The 23,515-nt window shown below is 40.1% G+C and overlaps 1 protein-coding gene across 2 annotated transcripts in view; it reads left to right on the top strand.

Moving 5' to 3' along the window:
* The window catches only part of sh3pxd2b (SH3 and PX domains 2B), a 300,375-nt gene that overhangs the window by 262,608 nt on the left and 14,252 nt on the right, over positions 1–23,515 (top strand). For both annotated transcript variants that reach the window (XM_063053511.1, XM_063053510.1), the window contains 3 exons: positions 560–673; positions 6,255–6,372; positions 22,647–22,867. In XM_063053511.1, coding sequence (XP_062909581.1) covers positions 560–673; positions 6,255–6,372; positions 22,647–22,867 — 453 coding nt within the window. The remainder of the gene's footprint in view (positions 1–559; positions 674–6,254; positions 6,373–22,646; positions 22,868–23,515) is intronic.

The following is a 23,515-nucleotide window of genomic DNA, read 5'->3' as shown; positions in this document are numbered from 1 at the left end:
ATGTTTTTCCTGCTTTGCACATGTAATAGCAGTTGCCAGTATTTCATTGTTCACTATCTTTGCTGTATGTAGGAATTTCCTGCATTGGGGCAGAACTGCTCACCACACCCTCCTCTTCACCAGTTCTCAGGCATGACCATGTTAATTTAGTTGGTAAATAATTTGCACCAATATTCCATAATATTTCAAATTTACACTCCACCAGAAGCCAAGACAGATAAATTTCAGCTTTTTAAGTCAGCAATTGTGCATTAAAAATAGTGCTTTTCACAAGGAAAATGCAAACCATCTCCAAAATGCCTTAGTCAAACCTCACATCAAGTGTGGGGGATGAATGATTGCAACAGTAAGATCTGAGAAATTCCAGTCTGCCTCTGGAGACGAGGCATCTGTGGGGATAGTTGAAAGAAATGGAAGAATGAAATAACTGTGGAATATTAAAGCACTGAAGAAGTCATTTGCTGGAGAGGTTTTACCGCTGCAAGAAGTGACAGCAAATGCATTGAACAAAATTAAACAGTTTGATGTGTTTGATGCAATGGAACATTTGTGCTTGCAGGGTGGTGGTTTGTCAGCACGTCCGATGAGCAGGGTTGGGTCCCTGCCACGTGTCTGGAACCTCAGGATGAAGCTCAGGATGACCTTTCAATTGTTAGTGCCAAGCCAGGGGAAGGTAAGTAGCCAAAACAAACAATGAGTTTTATTCAGATATAGCTTGTTCTGTTCTAACCTTAGCATGCTTCTTTATAATCTCTTCTATAATTAACAAGATATTAGTTATTTGTGTAGTGGTATTATCTACATGTATTGATTACAAATATTATACATTTATGAATACACAAAATAAATTTATTTTGTGCTAGGAAATAGGCAAAATATCCTCTTATCTAAATTAAAACAGCCAAAGAATTCAGTCACCTTCCATCAACCCATTTGTCTCAAAACATTTTAAATGTACTAAGCAGAGAAAAAATTAAAGGGCTTTTACCAATTAGCACATAATTTTTGTTGAATATTTGGAAATTTATCTTTAGCAGGTGGGACAAACTTTGCTTTTCTCAGTTTGAACTTTGTGAAAAGACATTAGCCTTGGGATGAATCAGGAGGTTCTGGATTCAAGCATGTTGACAAGACTTTAGCCCTTTAATTAACAAGTTAATGTTGTTTGTTGGAGATTTGATCTTCTTCACACAGAGAGGAACTATCTTCCCCATCTGATAAAAGTAAACAAGTTTATGGCAGTCCTTATCAGTGATAAAGTATGTTCTTCCCTCTGTCCCAGTTATGACATTTATCTCTTAACCAGCATTTATTTAAAAAGAATAACAGTATATCCAGTTATTTATCTCGTTGTTTGTGCGAATGTGCTTTGAGATTGGTTGTTTTGTTTCGTGTTTTAAATTAGTGTCAAGACTGAAGGTACCACTTGACTGTAGGGTTTTGTGATTATGAACATTATAAAAGACACTAAATAATGTTTTTTTTCTCTTTGCCATTATTTCTTCCTTGCACTATGTAAGTCACTTCCAATTATATTCAATTCTTCGCACAAAAGGGGTGAGAATCACACAAACAAAATCACAAGCAACATAATAAAAGTAAAGATTTAAGAACTGCTTTGTAGCACACTGTAGGTGTTCATGAGCTCTCTGGGTAGGAAATTAATATTTGTGAATGATGAAGAAAGAAAGTGGACAGGGTAGATCAAATGTTGAGAATCAAGGGAAAAAAAAGCAGCAGGTGCTGGAAATCTAAATTTAAAAACTAAAATGGTGAAAATACTCAGGAGGTCAGATCAAATCTGTGGGAAGGGAAACAGAAACACAAAAGATTCTGCAGTTGCTGGAAATCCAGAGCAACACATACAAAACGCTGGAGGAACTAAGCAAGTCAGGCAGCATCTTTGGAGGGGAAGGAATAGTTGACGTTTGGGCTGAACTCGTCATCAAGACTGATGAAAGGGAAGGGGGAAAGAAGCGAGGATAAGAATATGCAAAGAGGGGAAGGAGTAAAAGCTGACAAGTGATAGATGAAACCAGGTGAAGGGAAAGGAGGAATGAAGTGAGTACTTGGGAAGCGATAGGTAGAAAAGGTAAAGGGCTGAAGAAAAGGGAATCTGATAGGAGAGGACCATGGAAGAAAAGGATGGTGAAATGGCTCCATAGGGAGGTGATGGGGAGGTGAGGAGAAGAGAATGAATAAGAGAGGAGTCAGCATGGAGAATGGAAAAAGGTAAAAAGAAGGGAAGATTATCAGAAGTTGGAAAAATTGAGGTTTGTGACGTCAAGTTGTGGGCCATCCATATGGCATATGAGGTGTTGCTTCTCCAACATGAGAGTGGCCTCATTGTGGCTGTAGAGGAGGCCATGATGGACATGTCAAAAGGGAAATTGGAAGTAGAATTAAAATGGGTGACCATCGGGAAATCCTACCTGTTGTGATGGATGGAGCAAGGGTGCTTAATGAAGTGCTCCCCATTCTACATTGGGTCTCACTGATGTAGAGGAGGCTGCGTCAGGAGCATGAGATATGGGGGATGACCCTAACAGACTTACAAGTGAAGTGTTGTCATACCTGGAAGGAGCGTTTGGGGTCCTAAATAGTGGTGAGCGAGGAGATGTGGGGTAGGTGTAGTACTTGTCCCACTTGCAGGGCCAAGTACCAGGAGGGAGATCAGTGGGCAGTCAAATAGAGAGGTAACCCTACAGAAAATGGAGACTACGGGGCAGGGAGAAGGAAAGATGTGTTTACTAGTAGGATCCCTTTGAAGGTGGCAAAAGTTATGGAGAAAAGAGTTAATCTTTCAGGTTGAAGACCCCTCATCAGAAGGGCCTTCAATTTGAAATGTTAACTCTTTCTGTTTCCACAGATACAAAAACTGAGCTGAAGAATATTCACGCCATTTTCTGTTTTTATTTTATGCAGATATTTTAAGTGAAAATGTATTAAGTTGCCTCAGCCCAACACTAAGAACTGTCTCTCTGGGCATCAACGAATCAATGTGTCTGGATTATACTTATTCATTTATAAAGCTTTCAGGGCACTGACCATGAGAAGAGAGATTTAAGTGTTATGGCTATTGGACAGAGAATAATTGGACAATGTGCGCAGAAGTAAATTATTTATTCATTTCAAAGTAACTTTTATTAGTTACATTGTAAATTATTATTTCTCTACCTGTATATAGATAATCCCAGTTCATTATGTGATGCTGCAATTGTACTCTTTCCTGACAGTGGCAGTGCTTTCTATCAGTAGCAAAAGATTATTCAACAACATAAAAGTCAAAGTCTATAATGAGACTAAGCATAAATAATCTCCCAGTTTTTAATGCTTGATTAATATTTTCCTTCTCTGTTATATTAGTTTCCCTGAAGAACTGAGAGTTTTTTTGAAAACTAGAAATACATTTTCAAGGGAATGAAGACTAATCCTGTATCTTAATGTTTGACAGTAATTGTTTTGTTTATCTTGGCCTCTATATATCAGATGTTTTTCTCTATTCATTTACTTTATTTTTTAATTAGAAAAAGAGCTTGGTAACAGGCCCTTCCAGCCCAGTGAGACCAATGCACCCAAGCGATCAATTAACCTAATAACCGGTACATCTTCGGAATGTGGGGGAATCTGATGCACCCAGAAGAAACTGCTACAATCACGGGGAGAACATAGAAACTCTTTACAGACAGCTGTGCTATTGAACCCAAGTGGATAGCTTAATATATTTTAAAATTATGATTAAGTAATATTTTTGACAGATATCAAAGTATCAACACGATTTTTATTTCCTGTGGTCGTCAACAATAGTTTTACAGTGTGTTTATGTTGATCAATGGTAAATGGCTTAATTGCCCATTCTATGATTTTTAAGAATGCAACAAGTTTTATTGTAGTGCAGTTAGAATCATTAATGAGCTCTTTATACTCTGTCATCAATTCCCACTTTCCAACATGCTGCCAGTCATTAAGCCATTCTGGTCTCTGCCAAGACATTTCGGCCGTCGGCGGACTTTAGGAGACTTATACATCAGTTTCTGGGGTCAAGGTGGATGGACACGTGCTTGCTGTTATGGAATCCTGTGTATCTGCTTGCTATATTTCATGTGTCTTGTCCATATGTTTTGCATGAAGTTGCTTAGCAAAGTTTGCTTTGCTACATTTATTTTTAATTTGTCCAATCCCAGAAAATGTTCACATAATGTTGAACCCATTAGCAACTGACAGAAGCTGTGCTCTTGCTCAAAGCTGTAGAAATCTGTTGTGAATGGTGTTTTCTGCAAAGGCATTCTTGTAGAAGGCTAACAATGCCATGATACATTACCTGTTTAACGATTATTCTCGACGAACGCCATTTTGTGCAGTCTCATTTGTGCAGGTCATATCCTAATATGCTCCCAAAGAACTGTAGATTTTGAATGAAAAATATCCTTCACCTATTTTAGATTCCAGATTGATCTTCTAGAATGTCAGCTGTCTTTCCATTCTAATATAAGGTATTGCTTAAATGAGATGATTGGCCCCAGACATCATCATTGCATTTGAATTCATCTTCCAAATACCTGTTAAAAACTTGCACGTCATAAATCTGAATTTGATCATTTGTTAACATAGCTTAAACCCTTTTTCCCTTCGGAACCTTATTCATTTGTGGATTCACACTCGGGTATGTCCTTTGTGATCAAGCCTATTAGGTCATGCCTAGCAGAAGCAAAACTTTCCCATTGGCCCATCCACAGTCAAGCCCCCACTCACACTATGTTTTTGATATTCTTCTGACATTCCCATCCACACCCTTCATTTTCTACCATTCACTTACGTACGTACCAGAGACAATCTACAGTGGCCAGTAGCTACCAAACAGCACATCTTTGAGATGTGGTAAGAAACTGTAGCACCCTCAAGAAATCCACAAAGTTTCAGGGGGAGCGTACAAACCCTTCATGGGGTGTATAAAAACCCTATACAGACAGCAGTGGATATCAGGATTGAACTGGTTGCTGGAGCTGTGGGCCACAATGAACTGCACCATGACAATCAATCTTCAGTTTCATTCATTGAGGATCTGTTCCTATTTTAATTATATTTCATTAAAAAAAACTTTTTATCCATGTGAATATCTTTTACTAGGAAATTAGATCACATAGTATTGATCTCCGCATAATTTCATTTTTTATTTAAGGAAAAAACCTAATAAAATAGAGTCCCTTTTGGCTCTGTGCTGAATACTTATTTCATAAACATTGATATGATCTATTTTGACATTCTTCATTTTGAGAAGGATGTTTATGACTCCAACACTTTTTCTTCATTTCAAATAATAAAATTGGTTAATTATCCCTCTCCCCATCCCTCTCCCTCCCCCCTCTCTTCCTCCCCCCCTCTTCCTCTCCATCCCTCTCTCTCCCCTTCTCTCTAACCTCTCTCTCCCTCCCTTATTTGTAATTTTTCTTTTGTGCTTTTGATACCATTCATTACAGCACTGTAGGTATGACTACCATAAGGAGTGATTTTTGTCTATTTTCCAACTTGTTAGTCATACTTTGCCAACTACAGTCATTCCAAATTTAATCAGCATTTATTGCACATAAGAAGGTAAATATTATCATTCAAAATGTATGGTCTCTAAATCCTTACTGGTATTTATGGGAACTTATTTCAGGAACACCATTAAATAAGCTGAAGAACTGAAAAGTTCAAATGGAATTTAAGATTATGTTTTATTATATAATGAAAACAGTCTGTTTTTTGTCACTGCCAAAAACCCTAGTCTTCTGAAAAGTAAAGTTACTTCCCATGTAGATTAGTTCAAAACTGCCTTCCTTAACAAATTTTGTAGCTTACAACCTGACTTGTGGAACAGTGGTGATTAATTTCTGTAATGAGAGACCCCATGCCAGCTGGGCAGTAGAAACTTAATTCAAAAACTTGCATGATGGTCATATTTTCTGTGGTCACAATGCATTCATCATCCTGATCATTTTTTTTCCTACACAACCAGTCTTTCTTTCTACTCTGCTCCCACTGCAGCATGAAGTCTTAATACATGTTTTTAAAGAGCTGTTGTTAATCAATACAAGCACATTCCATTAATCTGGACACTGCAAAATCCTGTGGTTAAATTTAATTTATTCATAACCTAAGTACCATTCAGATCTTTTTCAAGAGCTTCAAGCATCATTGTTAATCATACTTTTGTTTTGCGAATTACTATGACGTACTGCTTTGAGTGCAATATAAACCTGTTTTCTTTTCAGAGGAGATTTTTGTGGTCATTTATCCATACTCAGCAAGAGATAATGATGAGATTGATTTGGAAAGAGGCGCTGTGGTGGAAGTTATACAGAAGAATCTGGAAGGCTGGTGGAAAATCAGGTAATTCAAATACCCCAAAGAGGGGAAAATGCATTGCACTTGTGTAGAAGCAGCAGGGATGTAGATTTATACACTTTTTATTTGAATGCATCATACTAAAATTAACATTCACATGAGCATTTATTCACTTATTCTGTAAATGGCAAACTTTGCTTGGCTTGGCAACAGGAATTCAGCCCTGACCCCCACCCCCACCCCTATCAACTTGAATTGCCTGTTGCACATATGCTTGTTAATGGTTTGACTGAGATTGACTGCATAAAATTACTGAAAGACCATCTTTTACATGACTACCACTCTGTTTTACTGGGGATTACTGATGGCAGCAAGAAGAGTACATTACTTCTTTGTAGTCAAAATGCAGTACTTATGTGAAAAACATACTTGGCATTGATTTGGAGCAGAGGTTTCTATTGCAAACATACTATATGCCTTCTAATCATGAACAAGAGAAATTCTGCAGATGCTGGAAATCCAAGCAACACACACAAAATGTTGGAGGAACTCAGCAGGCCAGGCAGCATCTTTGGGAAAGAGCAGTGGTCCCCAACCATCGGGCCATGGACCGGTACCGGGCCGCAAAACTTGTGCTACTGGGCCACGAGGAAACGATATGATTTGGCGATATGAGTCAGCTGCGCCTTTCCTCATTCCCTGTCGTGCCCACTGTCAAACTTGAACGCACGCGAGCTCATTACGCACGCGTCATCCATGTCAGCACGGGAAGAGGATCAACTCCTCGAGCTTGCAAATGACAGCGGGCTGAAAAGTATGTTTGACATAACATCTCTGCTGGCATTCTGGATCAAAGTCAGGACTAAATATCCTGAGATAGCCACGAAAGCACTGAAAACGTTGCTTCCATTTCCAACATATCTCTGCAAGGCGGGGTTTTCTGCAACAAATGCAACGAAAGCTAAATTGCGGAATAGACTGGACATAAGGAACCCCCTTCGAGTATCGCTGTCTCCCATCACCCTCAATGGGACCGTGTGGTTGCAGGAAAACAACCCCAGGGCTCCCACTGATTCAACGATGTTGGTTTGTTGCAATGATTTTATATGTTCATACGGGGAAAATATGTGCTGTGTGTTTAATATCCAAACGTTACTTAAAATGTTATGATGCTATTGACTTATAAGTGACTTATAATTGACTTATCACTATATTCATGCAAGGAAAATATGTGCTGTGTGTTTAATATTAAATTCGTTAGATAAACCCTTTTAGAAATGAAATTGAGTGTATTAGCCACTTATAAGTGACTTATAGTTGACTTATAATCTATATTCCGGTCGTGATTAACAGCCCCCCCCCCCCCACCCCAGGGTTGCCAACTGTCCTGTATTTGCCGGGACATCCCGTATATTGGGTTAAATTGGTTTGTCCCATACGGGACCGCCCTTGCCCCATATTTCCCCCGCTAAGGTAGAGCGTTCCTATGAAGCCTTTCGTGCCGAAATGGCATAAAGTGAAGAAGCAATTACCATTAATTTGTATGGGAAAAGTTTTTGAACGTTCCCAGACCCAAAAAATAACCTACCAAATCATACCAAATAACATATAAGACCTAAAATAACACTAACATATAGTAAAAGCAGGAATGATATGATAAATACACCGCCTAAATAAAGTAGAAATAATGTATGTACAGTGTAGTTTCACTGAACAGAATCGTCAAAAATGATTTGTAGAAAAAAATCAGCACGTACACACATGCGCACGTCAGGTCCCCGCGCAAGGCTTCATGGTCACGGTAGTCTTTCTTGGGGTAAACACAAGTGTCCCATATTTGACTGCTACTCTTGTCCCTTATTTTTGGGAGTGAGAAAGTTGGCAACCCTCCTCCCCCCCACCCCCCGGTCGGTCAGTGCGCAAGAATATTGTCAATATTAAACCGGTCCGCGGTGCAAAAAAGTTTGGGGACCCCTTGGAAAGAGTACGGTTGATGGTTCAGCTCCTGCTGAAGGCTCTCGGCCTGAAACGCTGACTGTTCTCTTTTCCATAAATGCTGCCTGGCCTGCTGAGTTCTTCTAGCACTGTACGTCTTCCGCAGTGATCTCTTTTGCTTGAGATGTGTCAATGATTCCAAGGCAAGGTCTGTCTCATTGTGTATATCTAAAATAATTAGGAAATGTAACAATAGTACTTTTGCCTCTTGAGCACATACGCTACTTAGATTAGATTAGACTCTTTCACTCGTTTTCCAAACATCAAATAGAGTAAGCTGTTATTGAGATATGGTCTGATATGAATTGATACTGTACTTTTCAAAAGATGAACAATTGTAATGACTGATAAATTAACGTACTTGCAAAATTTCTGCCCTTTTGGTCTTAGTGAAAGCCTTTGAGCCTTTTCCTTTAAAACAATATCCGGTTTCAAAATCTGCTGGCAGGCTTTGTTCCAATCGCTGGTTTATGTCTAGCTGTTCACATTCAGAAAGTGAGCCCAGAGATTTTCCAAGTATAGTGGAGGGGAAGTCCTTTTTGATCTGTCTGAAAAATTGTGCATGAAAATTATGTTAATTCCAATTCATTAGCTAGATAGCAGCTACCACCTACTAGTCTTAATTTTCTAATGTATTTTAAAAATTAGTTTTAAAAGATATCAGCCCAGAATTTGAATTTCAGCTGTATTTGGTGCACCAAATGTATGCTAAAGTTAAAGCAAACACCAACTCAAAAAATTGGAACATCCTCCCTTTAAGAAATTACCATAGTTTACTTCCTTTAATTAAAACTAATATATAGCTTCCCAGTCACTGCTGTTTGGCTGTTTGGATGTTTGGAGGAAAGTGATGCAATGCTGTTCAAAGATATCTCTCTCCACAGCAGGTTAAACATTGGAGAATGGTGTGATTGATAGGTTAAGTACATGGGTCTTATTCATGAAGTAGGGTAAATCTGCTTCCTGGCCACAATCTCCAGTCCCAAACAGTTAGTAGCAGCATCTGGTCTGTGAACTCGTTTTGTGATAGTGAAGAGTATAGGCTATGAAGTTCAATATGTAAAAACAATATCCTGGGGGTTATTTTAAATATGACAAGGTTCACCACTTTCAGCATATCTTCCTTCTTCAATTGTGTATTAACAATACAAATGTTAAATTATGTTTTTCTTTAAATCAAATTTCTGCCATTAATGCTGTAATAGCATTATTATGTGCTCAAGATCTTGACATTGAAATGATAGCAGTGTTAAGGCAAACTGTATAATTGGATTGTAAGTATACACATCCAATTTTCACATATGCGAAACTTTACCAAGAAAGTTGAGTAAAACATTCAAAGTATGGCCCCAATTTCAGGTTATGTGCAATTAATGCACAGACTTTTTCTCCCCAACCAATTTCAAGACTCCAATGATAAATAGCTCTAATAGTTAGCATGGGAAAATGTTTCTGAGCCTTCCAAAAGATGAAAACCACTCTCCACACAAAAAAAACACATGTCCACCGCAGAGGGAAAAAGTGCTGACCAGATCCTTGGGGTTTGTCCTGTCCAGCTGACGGAAGGGAATTTTTTCTGCAGTTAGTACAAATATGAGGTGATGTAGGCTTTTAAACTTTACACAGATTTTTGCAGAGTGTGTCATAAATGTAAGCTTGCCTGCAGAAACTGCAAATTCAAAAATTCATCCTCTGTTAGCACCAGCATATTGTGCCAAAATCAGTGCTGCACAGTTCTTGAAGTTGAAAGTGACAATCAAAGATAGCAAGCTGTTGCTTTTGTTTATAATTTACGATCTTCCGTTGTTTAGGTCTCAGATTTGATCTTGGAATTAGTCCCTTTATCTGAAGAATTATCTATACCATACAGACTTTAATCTCTTTCCATACCTCTGGAGACAGGAGATTACTGCATAACAAAAGCAGTATTGTAGTTTTTTATATGGTAAAAGTACTTCTAAACTTGCTGTTTTACTTTCAGATTATGCAACAAAGTAAATGCCTATATGTTGTCTATGTGCAAATTTGCTGGTTATTCTGAGAATCCATTCAAATGCTTTCTGCACTTCCTTTATCACAAGAAAACGGTCACCTGGCAAGGCTGCACATGGTTTAGTTACTGCTGATTTAATGGCAGAAGAAATCAGATGCTATTGAGATGAATAGCACAGCACATTTAGTGGGCAGTTAGATAATCAGACAAAGCAGAAGACAACGAAAAGATATACAGATGTTCCCCGCTTTTCAAACGTTCGCTTTACGAAACCTCACTGTTATGAAAGACCTACATTAGTACCCTGTCTTCGCTTTCAGAAGGTGTTTTCACTGTTACGAAGAAAAGCAGCGCGCAAAAAAAAATTCAGCACACAAAAAAAATCAGCGCGCGATAAAAGGCAGCGCGCGCCCCGAGCAGCCACTCTCCCCGGGAACTGCATTCTAGCCGGCATTGCTTAAACACGCGCCTGTGAGCAGCCGTTTGCAAGATGAGTTCTATGGTGTCGGAAAAGCCTAGCGTAAAACTAGACATAATTAAGCGTTTTCATCGTGGTGAACGAAATGAGTTTGGCTTGTGGAAGCTGACGAAGATGATGTTGAAGAGGTTTTGGCATCCCATGACCAAGAACTAGTAGATGAAGAGCTGATGCAATTGGAACAGGAAAGGATAACAATCGAAACCAAATGCAGTAGTGGAAGTGAAGCAACTACGTGAGATTTTCGCTGCAATGATAAAGTACGACTTTAATTTTGGAAGGGTACGTAGGTTTAGGGGATATTTGCAAGATGGTTTGAGTCCTTGCAAAGAACTGTATGATAGAAAAATGTGCAAGGCTCAGCAGTCAAGCAAGCCTTCCACATCAGCCACAGCAGACGACAAACCTCGAACTTCGACCTCGAGGTGGGCAGTCATAGGAGAAGATGAGCTGCCTGCTCTAATGGAAACAGACGATGAGATGACACCCCAGTATCCCACCACCCCAACACCCAGGCCGCGGACAGACACTGTACCGCTTCGTGGAGAATGCAGCAGTAGCTGGGAGGCACACAGCACATCTTTAAGAAAAAAAGCCAAAATAAACATGCTAATTAATTAGGTGCCGCCCCACACGTAAATGTCAGCCCAGGTCAAAGGCGATGCAATTGGCAATCAGCACTGATCTGGGCCGACAATTAAGTGCCGGGCAGCACCTAATTAATTAGCATGTTTATTTCAGCTTTATTTTGGTATGATTTGGCAGCTTCATAGCTTAAAGGTTACTGGAGAGCACTTGCGCCGTGTTTTTGGCAGTAGCGCTTACATGAGGTTTTCTGTACAGAAAGCAGTGCAGTAATGATTGTGGAAAAATAATTCTACTTTATATAGGCTTTGCATTTCTCATATCATTCCTGCTTTTACTATATGTTACTGTTATTTTAGATTTTATGTGTTATTTGGCATGATTTGGTAGGTTACTTTTGGGTCTGCGAACGCTCGCAAAATTTTCCCATATAAATAAATGGTAATTGCTTCTTCGCTTTACGACATTTTGGCTTACGAACCGTTTCATAGGAACACTCTACCTTCGGATGGCGGGGGAAACCTGTACTGGTAGGGCTGGATGCAATCCATGAAGAGAAAGCTTGTTTGGAACTGCATGGAACAATTGGAGTTTTTTTGTCATATATTTGATAACATCATACTTTTTTCATGCCTTTTCTATCTCCCGTTTTAACTTGTTCCCCAAGTACTGGCTGTTGTTGAGAGGCCTTTATGTTACTCCCTTCAGGGTTTTCTGTACCCCTTCAGTTTCTTAACTCTGTCCACAAGCACTCAACATCTCTAAGGATTTTTCATTTTTTACCAACAGAGCCACCCACACCCTCTGCCTACCCATGCCTTTCCATTCAGTACATTGTGTATCCTTGGATGCTAAGCTCCCAACTATGATCTTCTTTCAGCCACTACTCAGTGATGCCCACAATGTCATACGGCCAATCTCTAACTGTGCTACAAGATGGTCTAATTCTGTGTATTGTGTGCATTCAGATACAAGACCTTCAGTCCTGTAAGCATCACCCTTTTTGATTTTGCCCCCATGTTACACTTCAGCTTACCTGCCATTCTGCGCCATCATCTGCCTGTCCTTCCTCACAGTCTTGGTACACGGTGCATCTCCTTGTATTCCAGCTACTCCACCCTCAGCTCTTTCAGTCCAGTTCCAACTCCCCTGCCGAATCAGTTGAACAACTCCAGCAAATCTGCCCACAAGGATGTTGATGCCGTTTAAATTCAGGCGTAATCCATCCTTTTTGTACATCATACCTTCCCCAGAATTGGTACCAATGATCCAGAAATCGGAAACCCTGCCCCCTGCACTATCTGGGTGTCTAGTTCACATTCACAGAATCTCTTGGTCTGCTGCTATAACTATGGAAGCCCCACCACTGCTGCACTCCTATGCTGTTCCTTTCACTGGGAGCCAGACTCACTCCCAGAGACCTCATCCCTATGACTTCCCCCTGGTAGCTCCCCCCCCACCCCGCCTACCCACCTAACAGTATCCAAAGCTGAATACCTCTTATTGAGGGTAACGGCCACAGGGGTACTCTGTCCTACCAGCCTATTCCCTTTCCATCTTCTGACAGTCACACAGCTATGTGCTTCCTGCAACTTAGGGGCTACTAACTCCCTCCAGCTGCAGCTCCATCCAGTTCCCAAGCATGGTTTGTAAGAAAAGTGCAACTTGATGCACCTCTCGCAGACGTAGTTATCAGGGAGACTAGAGGTCTCCCAGAATTCCCACATCTCACACAAAGTTCATAGCACTAACCCCGTACCCATTTTCACAGTTTTTTGACAAGGTGACGAGAGAGATTGATGAGGGTAGGGCGGTGAATGTTGTCTACCTGGATTTTAGTAAGGCGTTTGACAAAGTTCGTCATGGGAGGCTTATACAGATATTAAGATGCATGGGTGTACAGTGAATTGGCTGTTTGGATCAAGAACTGCCTTACGTACAGAAGGCAGAGGGTAGTGGTTGAAGGGAATAACTGGAGGTCTGTAGTTAGTGGTGTTCCACACGGATCTATGCTGGCGTCTCTGTCGTTTGTGGTGTATGTCAATGACCTGGATGAAAATGGAGATGGGCGGGTTAGTAAATGTAGGTGGGCAGACAATACCAAGATTGGTGGAGCTGTGCAGAGTGCAGAAGATTGGCAAATAATACAGTGCGATATAGATCAGTTGCAGATGTGGGCAGAGATAAAACCAGATAACCCAGATAAGCGTGAGGTGTTGTACCTTGATGGGGCAAAAGCAAGGAGACAGTACACTGTTTAGGGCAAGATCCTTAACAATGTTGCTGAGCAGGGAAATCTTGGGATCCATATTCATAGCTCCTTGTAAGTGGCTACACAGGACAATGAGTTGGTTAAGAAGGCTTATGGAATGCTTGCTTTTATTAGTCAAGGCATTGAGTTCAAAAGTCAAGGATGTGGAGGCTTTGGCGAGGGTGCAGAGGAGGTTCACCAGGATGCTGCCTGGTTTGTAGGGCATGTGCTATCATGAGAGTCTGGATGAAGTCGGGTTGTTTTCTCTGGAGCAGTGAAGGCTGAGGGGAGATCTGATAGAGGTTTCTAAGATTATGAGAGGCATAGATGGAATAGACAGGGAGTATCTGTTTCCAGCATTGAAATGTCTAATACCAGAGGGCATGCATTGATGGTGAAAGGGGGTAGGTTTAAAGGAGATTTGAGTGGTAAGTTTTTTTACTCAGAGAGTGGTGGATGCCTGCAATGCGCTGCCTGGTGTGGTAGAGGCAAATACATTGGAGGTTTTTAAGAGACATTTAGATGGGCACATAAATGTGAGGAAGATGGGAGGATATGGACTTTGTTTAGATAGGAAGGATTAGTGTTTGGATGTTTTCTGATTTGCTTTTTATCTCGTTTGGCACAACATTGTGGGCTAAAGGGCCTTTGCCAGGGCTGTACGGTACCATGTTCTAGCACTAGCTATGAACTCATAAACAAACAAAAACTTACTTAGAGCCTTCGCCCCTTCTCGCATAAGGTTTTTGAGCCAAAGTCTGACCATCTAACACTGGCCCACCCAGCTATTGCCCACAGTGGCTGCTCTGCTTACAACTCGCTTCTTTTTATTGGCCTTTGCCAAGTGACTAATAGATTGTTAAAATTGAAGCCTAAGTGTCCCAAAAGGCCCTGAACTCTACTTCAACCTCACACTACCTCTCCCACAAGTGAGTGCTCACAATGATTGAAGCTTGCCAAAAAGTTTTGAAAGGCCCCAAGCACTTTTTAAATCTCGTGTTGCCTCTTCCACAAGTTACACCACCTGTGTGCCATTACTGAGATTTCTTGCCACATTGACTATCACCATAAGATATAGCAGCTGAGTTAGGCCATTTGGCCCATCAAGTCTGCTCTGCGATTTCATCATGGCTCTCAGCCCCTACCTCCTGCCTTCTCCCTATATCCCTTCATGTCCTGACCAATCAAGAATCTATCAACCTCTGCCTTAAACATACATAAAGACTTGGCCTCCATAGCTGCCTGTGGCAAAGAATTCCACAGATTCACTACTCTGTCTAAACAAATTTCTCCTCTTTTCCATTCTAAAAGGATGCCACTCTATTCTGGGGCTACGTTCTCTTCCACCATAGGAAACATCCTCTCCACACCTACTCTATCAAGGCCTTTCACCATTTGACATGATCTCAATATGGTCACCCCTTATTCTTCTGAATTCTAGTGAATACAGGTCCCGGGCCATTAATTCATATGACAAGCCATTTGACCCTGGAATCATTTTCTGAACCTCTTTTGAACCCTCTCCAGTTTCAGCATATCCTTTCTAAGAGAAGGGGTCCAAACCTACTTGCAATATTGCAAGTGAGGCCTTGCTTTTATATCTTAGTCTTCAAATGAATATAAAAATGTAATATTAACATTTGCCTTCCTCACCACAGACTCACTTGCAATTTAACCTTTCGGGTTTCCTGCACAAGGACTCCTAAATCCCTTTGTGCCTCAGTTTTTTGTATTTCTCTCTATTTGGAAAATATTTTTCATTTCTTAATTTCTTCCGCCAAAGTGCATGACTATACACTTCCGGACATTGTATTCCATCTCCCATTTCTTTGCCCATTCTCCTAATCTGTCTGAGGACTTCTGTAGCCTCTCTACTCCTGCAAAACCTGCTCCTCTACTACCTTCATATTGTCTGCAAACTTTGCAACAAAGCCATCAAATTTATCATCCAAATCATGGACATATAACATAAAAAGAATCGGTCCCAACACAGACCACTGTGGAACATCACTAGTCACCTGCAGCCGGTCAGAAAAGGCTCCCTTTGTTCACACTATTTGCCCCCTGCCAATCAGCTACTGCTTTATCCATGCTAGAAACTTCCCTGTAATACCATGGGCTCAGAGTTTGATAAGCAGCCTCATGTCTGGCAACTTGTCAAAGGCTTTCTGAAAATCCAAGTACACAACATCAACTGATTCTCCTTTGTCTATCCTACTTGTTACTTCTTCAAAGAATTCCACAAAATTTTCTCTGGAGGAACCATGCCTACTACAGCCTATTTTATCATGTGCCTCCAAGTACACTGAGACCTCATCCTTATAAATAACTCCAGCATCTTCCCCACCACTGAGGTCAGACTGATTGGCCTATAGTTTCCTTTCTTCTGTCTATCTCCTTTCTTGAAGAGCAGAGTAACATTTGTAACTAGACCATAAGACCATAAGATATAGGAGCAGAAGCAGGCTATTCAGCCCATCGAGTCTGCTCCACCATTCAATCATGGGCTGATCCAGTTCTTCCAGTCATCCCCACTGCCCTGCTTCATACCTTTTGATGCCCTGGCTAATCAAGAACCTATCTATCTCTGCCTTAAATACACCCATTGACTTGACCTCCACAGCCGCTCGTGGCAACAAATTCCAGAGATTTACCACCCACTGACTAAAGTAATTTCTCTGCATCTCAGTTCTAAATGGACATCCTTCAATCCTGAAGTCATGTCCTCTTGTCCTAGATTCCCCTACCATGGGAAATAACTTTGCCATATCTGATCTGTTCAGGTCTGTAATTTTCCAGTCTTCTGGTACCATTCCAGAAACTAGTGATTCTCAAAAGTATTACTAATGCCTCCATAATCTCTTTTGCCACCTCTTTCAGAACTCTTTGGTGTACACCGTCTGGTACATGTGACATATTTACCTTCAGACATTTCAGTTTCCCAATAACCTTTGGTTTAGTTTTAGTAACTTCACACACTTCATGCCCCTAACACCTGGAACTTCCACCACACTGTGTTCCACAGTGAAAAATAATGCAAAATACTTAACCAGTTTCTCCACTATTTCTTTGTCTCCCATTGCTACCTTTTCAGCATCGTTTTCCAGCGGATTGTAGGATTTGACTATAACTCACCCTGCTTATTAACAGTACATCTTGTGTTTAAATAGTTAACTTATTTATCTAGTTTAAAATAATGATGTAACTTTATTTCTTTAAAAATGCTGTCCTAGACAGCTTCCATTGCTTGAAGTGGTTTAGTTAACTGGCGCCATTTCCTTTTTCCTGTTTCTTTTCCAGTGTAGAGCTTATTATAATTTGAACAAATAACCAGCATGTGTACCATGAGTCATTGGAGTTAAGATGAACAGATGTTAAGAGTAGAACAGCTTGAGATCGTTCAATTACTCCTTTTTTTAACCATTCTTGCTCATGATATAATTTTATGCATACAAATCCCTATTAAAATACACAGTGTGTGTGTGTGTGTGTGTGTGTGTGTGTGTGTGTGTGTGGTCAGCTTTGAGATGATTTATTTTGCCATAGAACTGCCCCACCCACTCCTTGGTCAGTGATCTCAGAGCCCATATTAGATGGTGTTTTAATACAAGGCCATCTGCACAGAATGGGAAGTAATTGCTACTTTGCTACTGGAGTTTCAGCATGTCTTGTCATTGGAGTATTTGTGCTTATGCAGACTAGTATAAGTACTGAATTATTAGGAATATGGTATTGATTTTATGAAAGAAACATCCACTCGCCAAGATACTATAACCCTCACTGGCAACATCAAAGCCCAGAACAATTTGAATGTCTCCATCTTGTTGAAACATCAGAAATTTCCCATCTTCTTGGCACTATGGTTCATTACTGTTCCTCTAAAAACACACACACAAAATACTGGGGGAGCTCAGCAGGTCTGGCTGCATCTGTGGAAACAAGTAAAGAGTTGATGTTTTGGGCCATGAAACTGGAATGGAAGGGGGAGGGCACCAGAATAAAAGGGAGGGGGGAACGGGTAGGAGGACCAGCTAGAAGTTGATAGGTGGAACCAGGTGGGTGGGAAATGTTAAGGGTTGGAGAAGAAGGAATCTGATAGGAGAGTGCACCATGAGAGAAAGAGAAGAAGGAGCGGCAACAGTGGGAGGTGATAGGCAGGTGAAGAAAATAGGTAAGAGGTCAGCATGGGGAATAAAAGAAGGAAGGTGGAGGGGAAAGTCAACTCAGACCATGAGAGGCTTGCGTCGGGCATTTTCATGCCTTACAAGGCGCAGATTGGAAGTGCCTTGGAAAAGGAAGAAGTGGGAGAGGAAGAATTATTTTACCGGAAGGAGAAATCGATGTTCATGCCATCAGGCTGGAGCTACCTGGACAGAATATGTGGTGTTGTTCCTCTGCCCAGAGAATGGCATGGTTGTTGCAGAAGAGGAGGCCATGGACTGATATCTTGGAACAGGATTGGAATTAAAATCAGCTACCTACCCGGAAATTCTGATTTTGGCAGTTGGAGCAGAGTTGCTTGATAAAGCAGTCCCCCAATTTACCTCAGGTCTCACCAATGTAGAGCAAGTTGCAGTGGGAGCACCAGATACAATAGCCAACCCCAGCAGATTTGCAGGTTAAGTGTTCCCTCACCTGGAAGGACTGTTTGGAGCCCTGAATGAAGGTAAGGGAGGAGGTAAATTGGCAAGTGTAGCGTATCTGTCACTTGCAGAATTGGGGGACCACTTTGTTGGCAACTCTGTGCCATCTGCCAAAAGCAGAATTTCCCAGTGGCTAACCATTGCTCTCCCTATCCCCATTCGTGTTCTGACATGTTGGTCCATGATGAGGCCACTCTCAGGGTGGAGGAGCAACACCTCATATTCCATCTAGGTAGCCTCCAACCTGATGGTATGAACATTGATTTCTCCTTACAGTTAAAAAAAAGTTCCCTACCCCTTATCTCTTTTTCTATTCCCTATTCTGTCCTCTTACCTCTTCTCCTCACCTGCCTATCATCTTTCCCTTTCCCTTCTCCTATGTCCACTCTCCTCTTCCATCAAATTTATTCTTCTTCTGCCCTTTAACTTTCTTACCCACCTGGCTTCACGTACCACCTTCTCACTCGTCCTCCTTTTCCTCCCCCCCCCCCATCTTTTTATTCTGCCATCTTCCCCTTTCCTTTCCAGTCCCAAAGAAGGGTCTTGGCCTGAAACATCAACTATTTGTTTATTTCCATAGCTGCTGTCTGACCTGCTGAGTTCCTCCAGCATTTTGTGTGTTGCTCTGGATTTCCAGCATCTACAGAATCTCTTGCATTTTTGTTCCTTTAATGCAGTTACCCTATTAGGAATTGTTTATATAGCTAACTGTTGGCTGACAATGCAACATGATTTCAGTGAAGAAAGTTTTGGTAAGAAAGCAACTAGAGAGTTGCCATCTAGTTCATGCCTAAAAGTACCTTTGTTGATAGTCTAAATTAGATTCAGATTTATTTATCTCATGTAATTGAAAATTACTGATTATTGCCAGTAGCTGAGTGACTAGATAATTACGATAATAGCTACAGTTGGTGCATTTGATTAGTTAAATTTGGTGCACAGATGAATGAAAATAATTGACTTTTACTAAATTATGAATTATGTTATGATAGCTATGTTTTTTTCTGGTTTTGCTACTGCAGTGGATGAAATGATCACTTCATGGGCTACAATGGTAGGAGTGCAATGGGTGTGATAACTTTTGCTGTAATGCTTAAGGCTTTTGATGTGGAGGGGAAAGGAAACTTACAACTTAGAGATGAATGGTTCTCATGCTTCTTGTTCACCAAGAGCTCTGGTTAGGCATAGTTAAACTCAGTAATGCTTCTCTGGAACACTGTTGGAAAGTCCTGGCTTCTCTCTTAAGCCTCCTATCACCATTGTGGTATTCTTTGTTCTATGTGCTTATTGAAATAGTATTTATTTTACCTACATGCCTTGCTTTGCTATCAGAGTGTTTTGTTGTAGATGTTTGAAGTGACAGTCGATTTAACTAGTAAGGAAAGTCAGGTCAGATGCATTTTTTTTGTTTGACAGCACTGGTTGTCTCCCTAAACACCCATTGTCTAGATTTGGCATTTCATATATCTTGGCACATGAAGAGCAAAGAGAAATCGATGTGCAACAGCACCACCTATAGACATAGCAGGAGTACTCAATTCAAACATTTTTGATTGTAAAGTTATTCTTCATCCTCTTTGGAAAAAAAAATTATCCATAATAATATGCTATTGTGTTCATCCAAATTTTCCAAAAGAGAAGCCACAATTTCAATCTGTTGCAAAATACAATATCTCATTTTTCTGTCTTAGAAGAAAGAAAACTTCCAGGACTAAGCTTAGGCATCTTAGAGAAAAGACAATCTGTGAGACACCGATACCAACAATTCAGAGTGTGTGCAATTTACTGGATAAATTGCATTAATTTTATTATTTTTCCAATTGTGTAGCTACAACAATTTTAGAGCCCACTTGCCCCACCACCCAAGTTATTGAAATTGCTTGATTTATTAGAAATTAATTCTTTGCAGCTGTTTGGAGCTGAATAAATTGTATCTTTAAAACAGTGTTAACAATGTGATTTATCGTCTTCAAATGCCATTTAACCAGGAAAGGAACAGTGAAATAGTGAAGTTTTGATCTAGCAGGTTGTTCCTGCAAGAACATTGAAAACATTTAATTTTTTTTCTTTCTATTTCTCTTATTTACCTTTTAGTCTTCTTACTCCATTTCTCTTTCTATATCTAACTTCAGTCAAATCCTTCAGTTCATTGTATTTGCTAGTTTTATTTTTTCCTTATCTTTACGTTTAACTGGTTAAAGAGAAAATCACTTGGACTTTGCTCTTAAAATGCAAGGGATTTAGAAATCTAAATTTCACAACACAGAAACATGGCTGTACTAGAAACAGATCGAGACTACAGGAAGAAATGGCGGAAATATATTTCTACTTTGGCCAATGCACTTTGAAGTGAAATCATTAAGGTTGACCATCTTGTGGCTTTGACACTTGGGACATTGGCTATAATGGTGGAGAATTGGATATGCCTACTTACAATAAGTCTCAGTCTCTATCAGCATTGATAGTTATTTTCCACTTTCAACTAACAGCAATATGAATTTAGGAGTGGCAATATAGCCTTGAGATCTATCATTGTTCCATGATCATATTTGGTTAATATGCTGAGATAATACCTAGACAACTCAACCAAAGATTACAGAATTACAATGTTCAGGAATTTAATACATTTGAGGTTAGTCATGCCGGACACTGATAATTTCCTTTTTATTCATTTAAGTGTTTGTCATCGTTTTTACAGGATATGAATAATTTGTTGAATGCGTAGTCACTTTCTGTAACATCCTTTTGATGTAACCAATAAAGAATAACGGAATTAACATCCATTTGGTATGCTGGTCCCACAATTTAAAAAAAATCACACTCTAGTTCCTTTGGAAGGATTGCTCATGGGAACAGTTTTTGTTGACTGAAACTCCCATCTAGCTCTGAAAATTGCCAGGGTGGAAATCATAGAGCTCTCATTAGTTTTTTTACATAATGGTCTTCAAGAATGCCATACAAAATCAACTGAGGACAGTGTGTAGATCTTAAAGTGATTCAAGACTGTTTGAAGAACCAAGCTAGCACCAAGTTACTGAGCTATTGCAATACTCATCTTTCTCTGTGCTTCAGAGACATGAAGAACTTACAGAAGCCAAAAGGTATACCATCAACACTGACTTAGCAAAATTTTCCAAGTTAGGTGAACCAATATCTGTACCATCTCCCAGGCCACGTTCTCAGTAGAGAGGCTATAATCGCACATAATGGATTTCAGTGAATGGACCACATTTTCTCAATGCCTGGTTCTAGCCTCTCAAAGCAAGCACTCAACTCAAAGCTTTATCATAGCAAGGGAATTCCAGGAAGACAAAGGAATGTGTCAGTGATGTTCTCAAAACCAACTTGAAGCATTCTGATTAACTCATTGGAATTCTTGCCCAAGACCAAAGTAGTAAAAAACCATACAGGAAGGCACCAAGAACAGAACCTGCCACAGAAATACAGGGAGGACAGACACAAAACAGTTTGTAATTACAGAGCCGCCTTCCCATTACTTGGAAACTCAAAGTCCATCATGTTAAATATTTAAATATTTAACATGCTCTTCTCACTGTTGGCTTGGTGTAACAGAATCATTGTGGGTTAGAGAAAGGTTAAAAGTCGCTGCCCTCTACCTCTTCATGTTATGGAATTGAAGAGCCGTCCTCTGAATTCCAATCTCAAACAAAAATTTAGAGGAGCAGTTCACAGTGTGGTGCAATTACAACTTAGGTGTCAGAGTTTGGAGTTCAATTACAACATCTTTTGTAGGGAGTCTGTACGTCCTCACCATGGAATGCGTGTATTTTCTCCAGGTCCTTCAGTTTATCTTCCCACCGTCCAAAGAAGTACCGGTTAGGAAGTTAATTGGACATTGTGAATTGTCCCGTGTTTAAGCAAGTGTTAAATTGGGATTTGCTGGGTGGCGCTGCTGAAAGGGCCGGAAGTGCCTGTTCTGTGTTTTATCTCTAAATTTAAAAAAAAATAAATTTTATAGATGTTGGGGAGTCTAAATGCTTTCTGCTACATCCAGTGGCCAGTTAGTTTATAGAAAGGACAAAACAAATGACCTGTTCTAATATCAGTCGCAAACAGTGCATAATAGGAAATACAAGTATCCCATGAGATACCAGGAAAAGTTGTTGAGGCCTAAGTATTTATGGTGTTTAAGTGGCTTTTCCTATAAAGTGGGAAGTAAACAACAACTGTTGTTTTATTCTTGCTCTTAACAAAATCTGAAATCCAGGTTTTACCTCAAAGTTAAGATATGGTATTTTAATTTAAATATACTTTTACCTATATTATCAAAAACTAACTTGTGGGTTTTTATACAGCTATGCTACAATGTTCAACAAAGTTTATTATGGCAAACCATCTATTTTTCTTCACTAGGTATCAGAATCGGGAAGGCTGGGCTCCTGCCTCCTACTTGAAAAAAGCTTCAAATGATCTACTGAGGCAGCAGGTAACTTCAGGGCAATCCATCCACTCAAGTGCCATAGACCTTGATGGAATTGGCAAACAGCCAAGCTCAGCTAAAGAGATCAAAGAGAAATCTTCATTAATTGACCAGAAAGAAGAGAAAGGGGCAGCATGTATTGAATCAAAAGGCAGTAAGTATGCATTTAAACCCTTATAACAGCTTAACATTAGTTAAGAGTGGCAAGATATAGGTTTCAGACCCTTGCTGGAGTCCCAGTGTTCTACTGTTAAGAGAAACTGAGTGTTAAGATTCCTCATGTAAGGACAAACCTAAGGTAGCTGAAGAGATTGTGGAAGCACTGGTATTGATCTTCCAAAAATCAATATATTCTGGAACGGTTCCAGAGGACTGGAAACTCACAAATGTCACTCCAGTCTTTAAAAAAGCAAAGGAGCAAAAGACAGGAAATTATAGGCCAGTTAGCCTGATTTCAGCAGTTGGCATAATGTTTGACCCCATTATTAAGGATGAAGTTTTGAGGTACTTGGATGCATATGATAAAATAGATCAAAGTCATCATGATTTAAGGGGAAATCTTGCTTGAAAAACATGTTGTATTTTTTTGAGGAAGTAACAGGCCGGATAGACAAAGAATCAGTGAATGTTGTTTACTAGAATTTCAGGAAAGATACTAGCATGGACAGAATATTGGTTGACTGGCAGAAGGCAAGGAGTGGAATGAAAGGGGGTCTTTTCTAGTTGGCCGCCAGTGACCAGTAGAGTTCCGCAGTGGACGTTGTATCTGCTACTTTTATGTTAATGATCTGGATGACATAAT

This window comes from Mobula hypostoma, chromosome 7 (assembly GCF_963921235.1).
Source record: "Mobula hypostoma chromosome 7, sMobHyp1.1, whole genome shotgun sequence".
Lineage (NCBI taxonomy): Eukaryota > Metazoa > Chordata > Chondrichthyes > Myliobatiformes > Myliobatidae > Mobula > Mobula hypostoma.
This window is presented reverse-complemented; position numbering and strand designations above follow the sequence as displayed.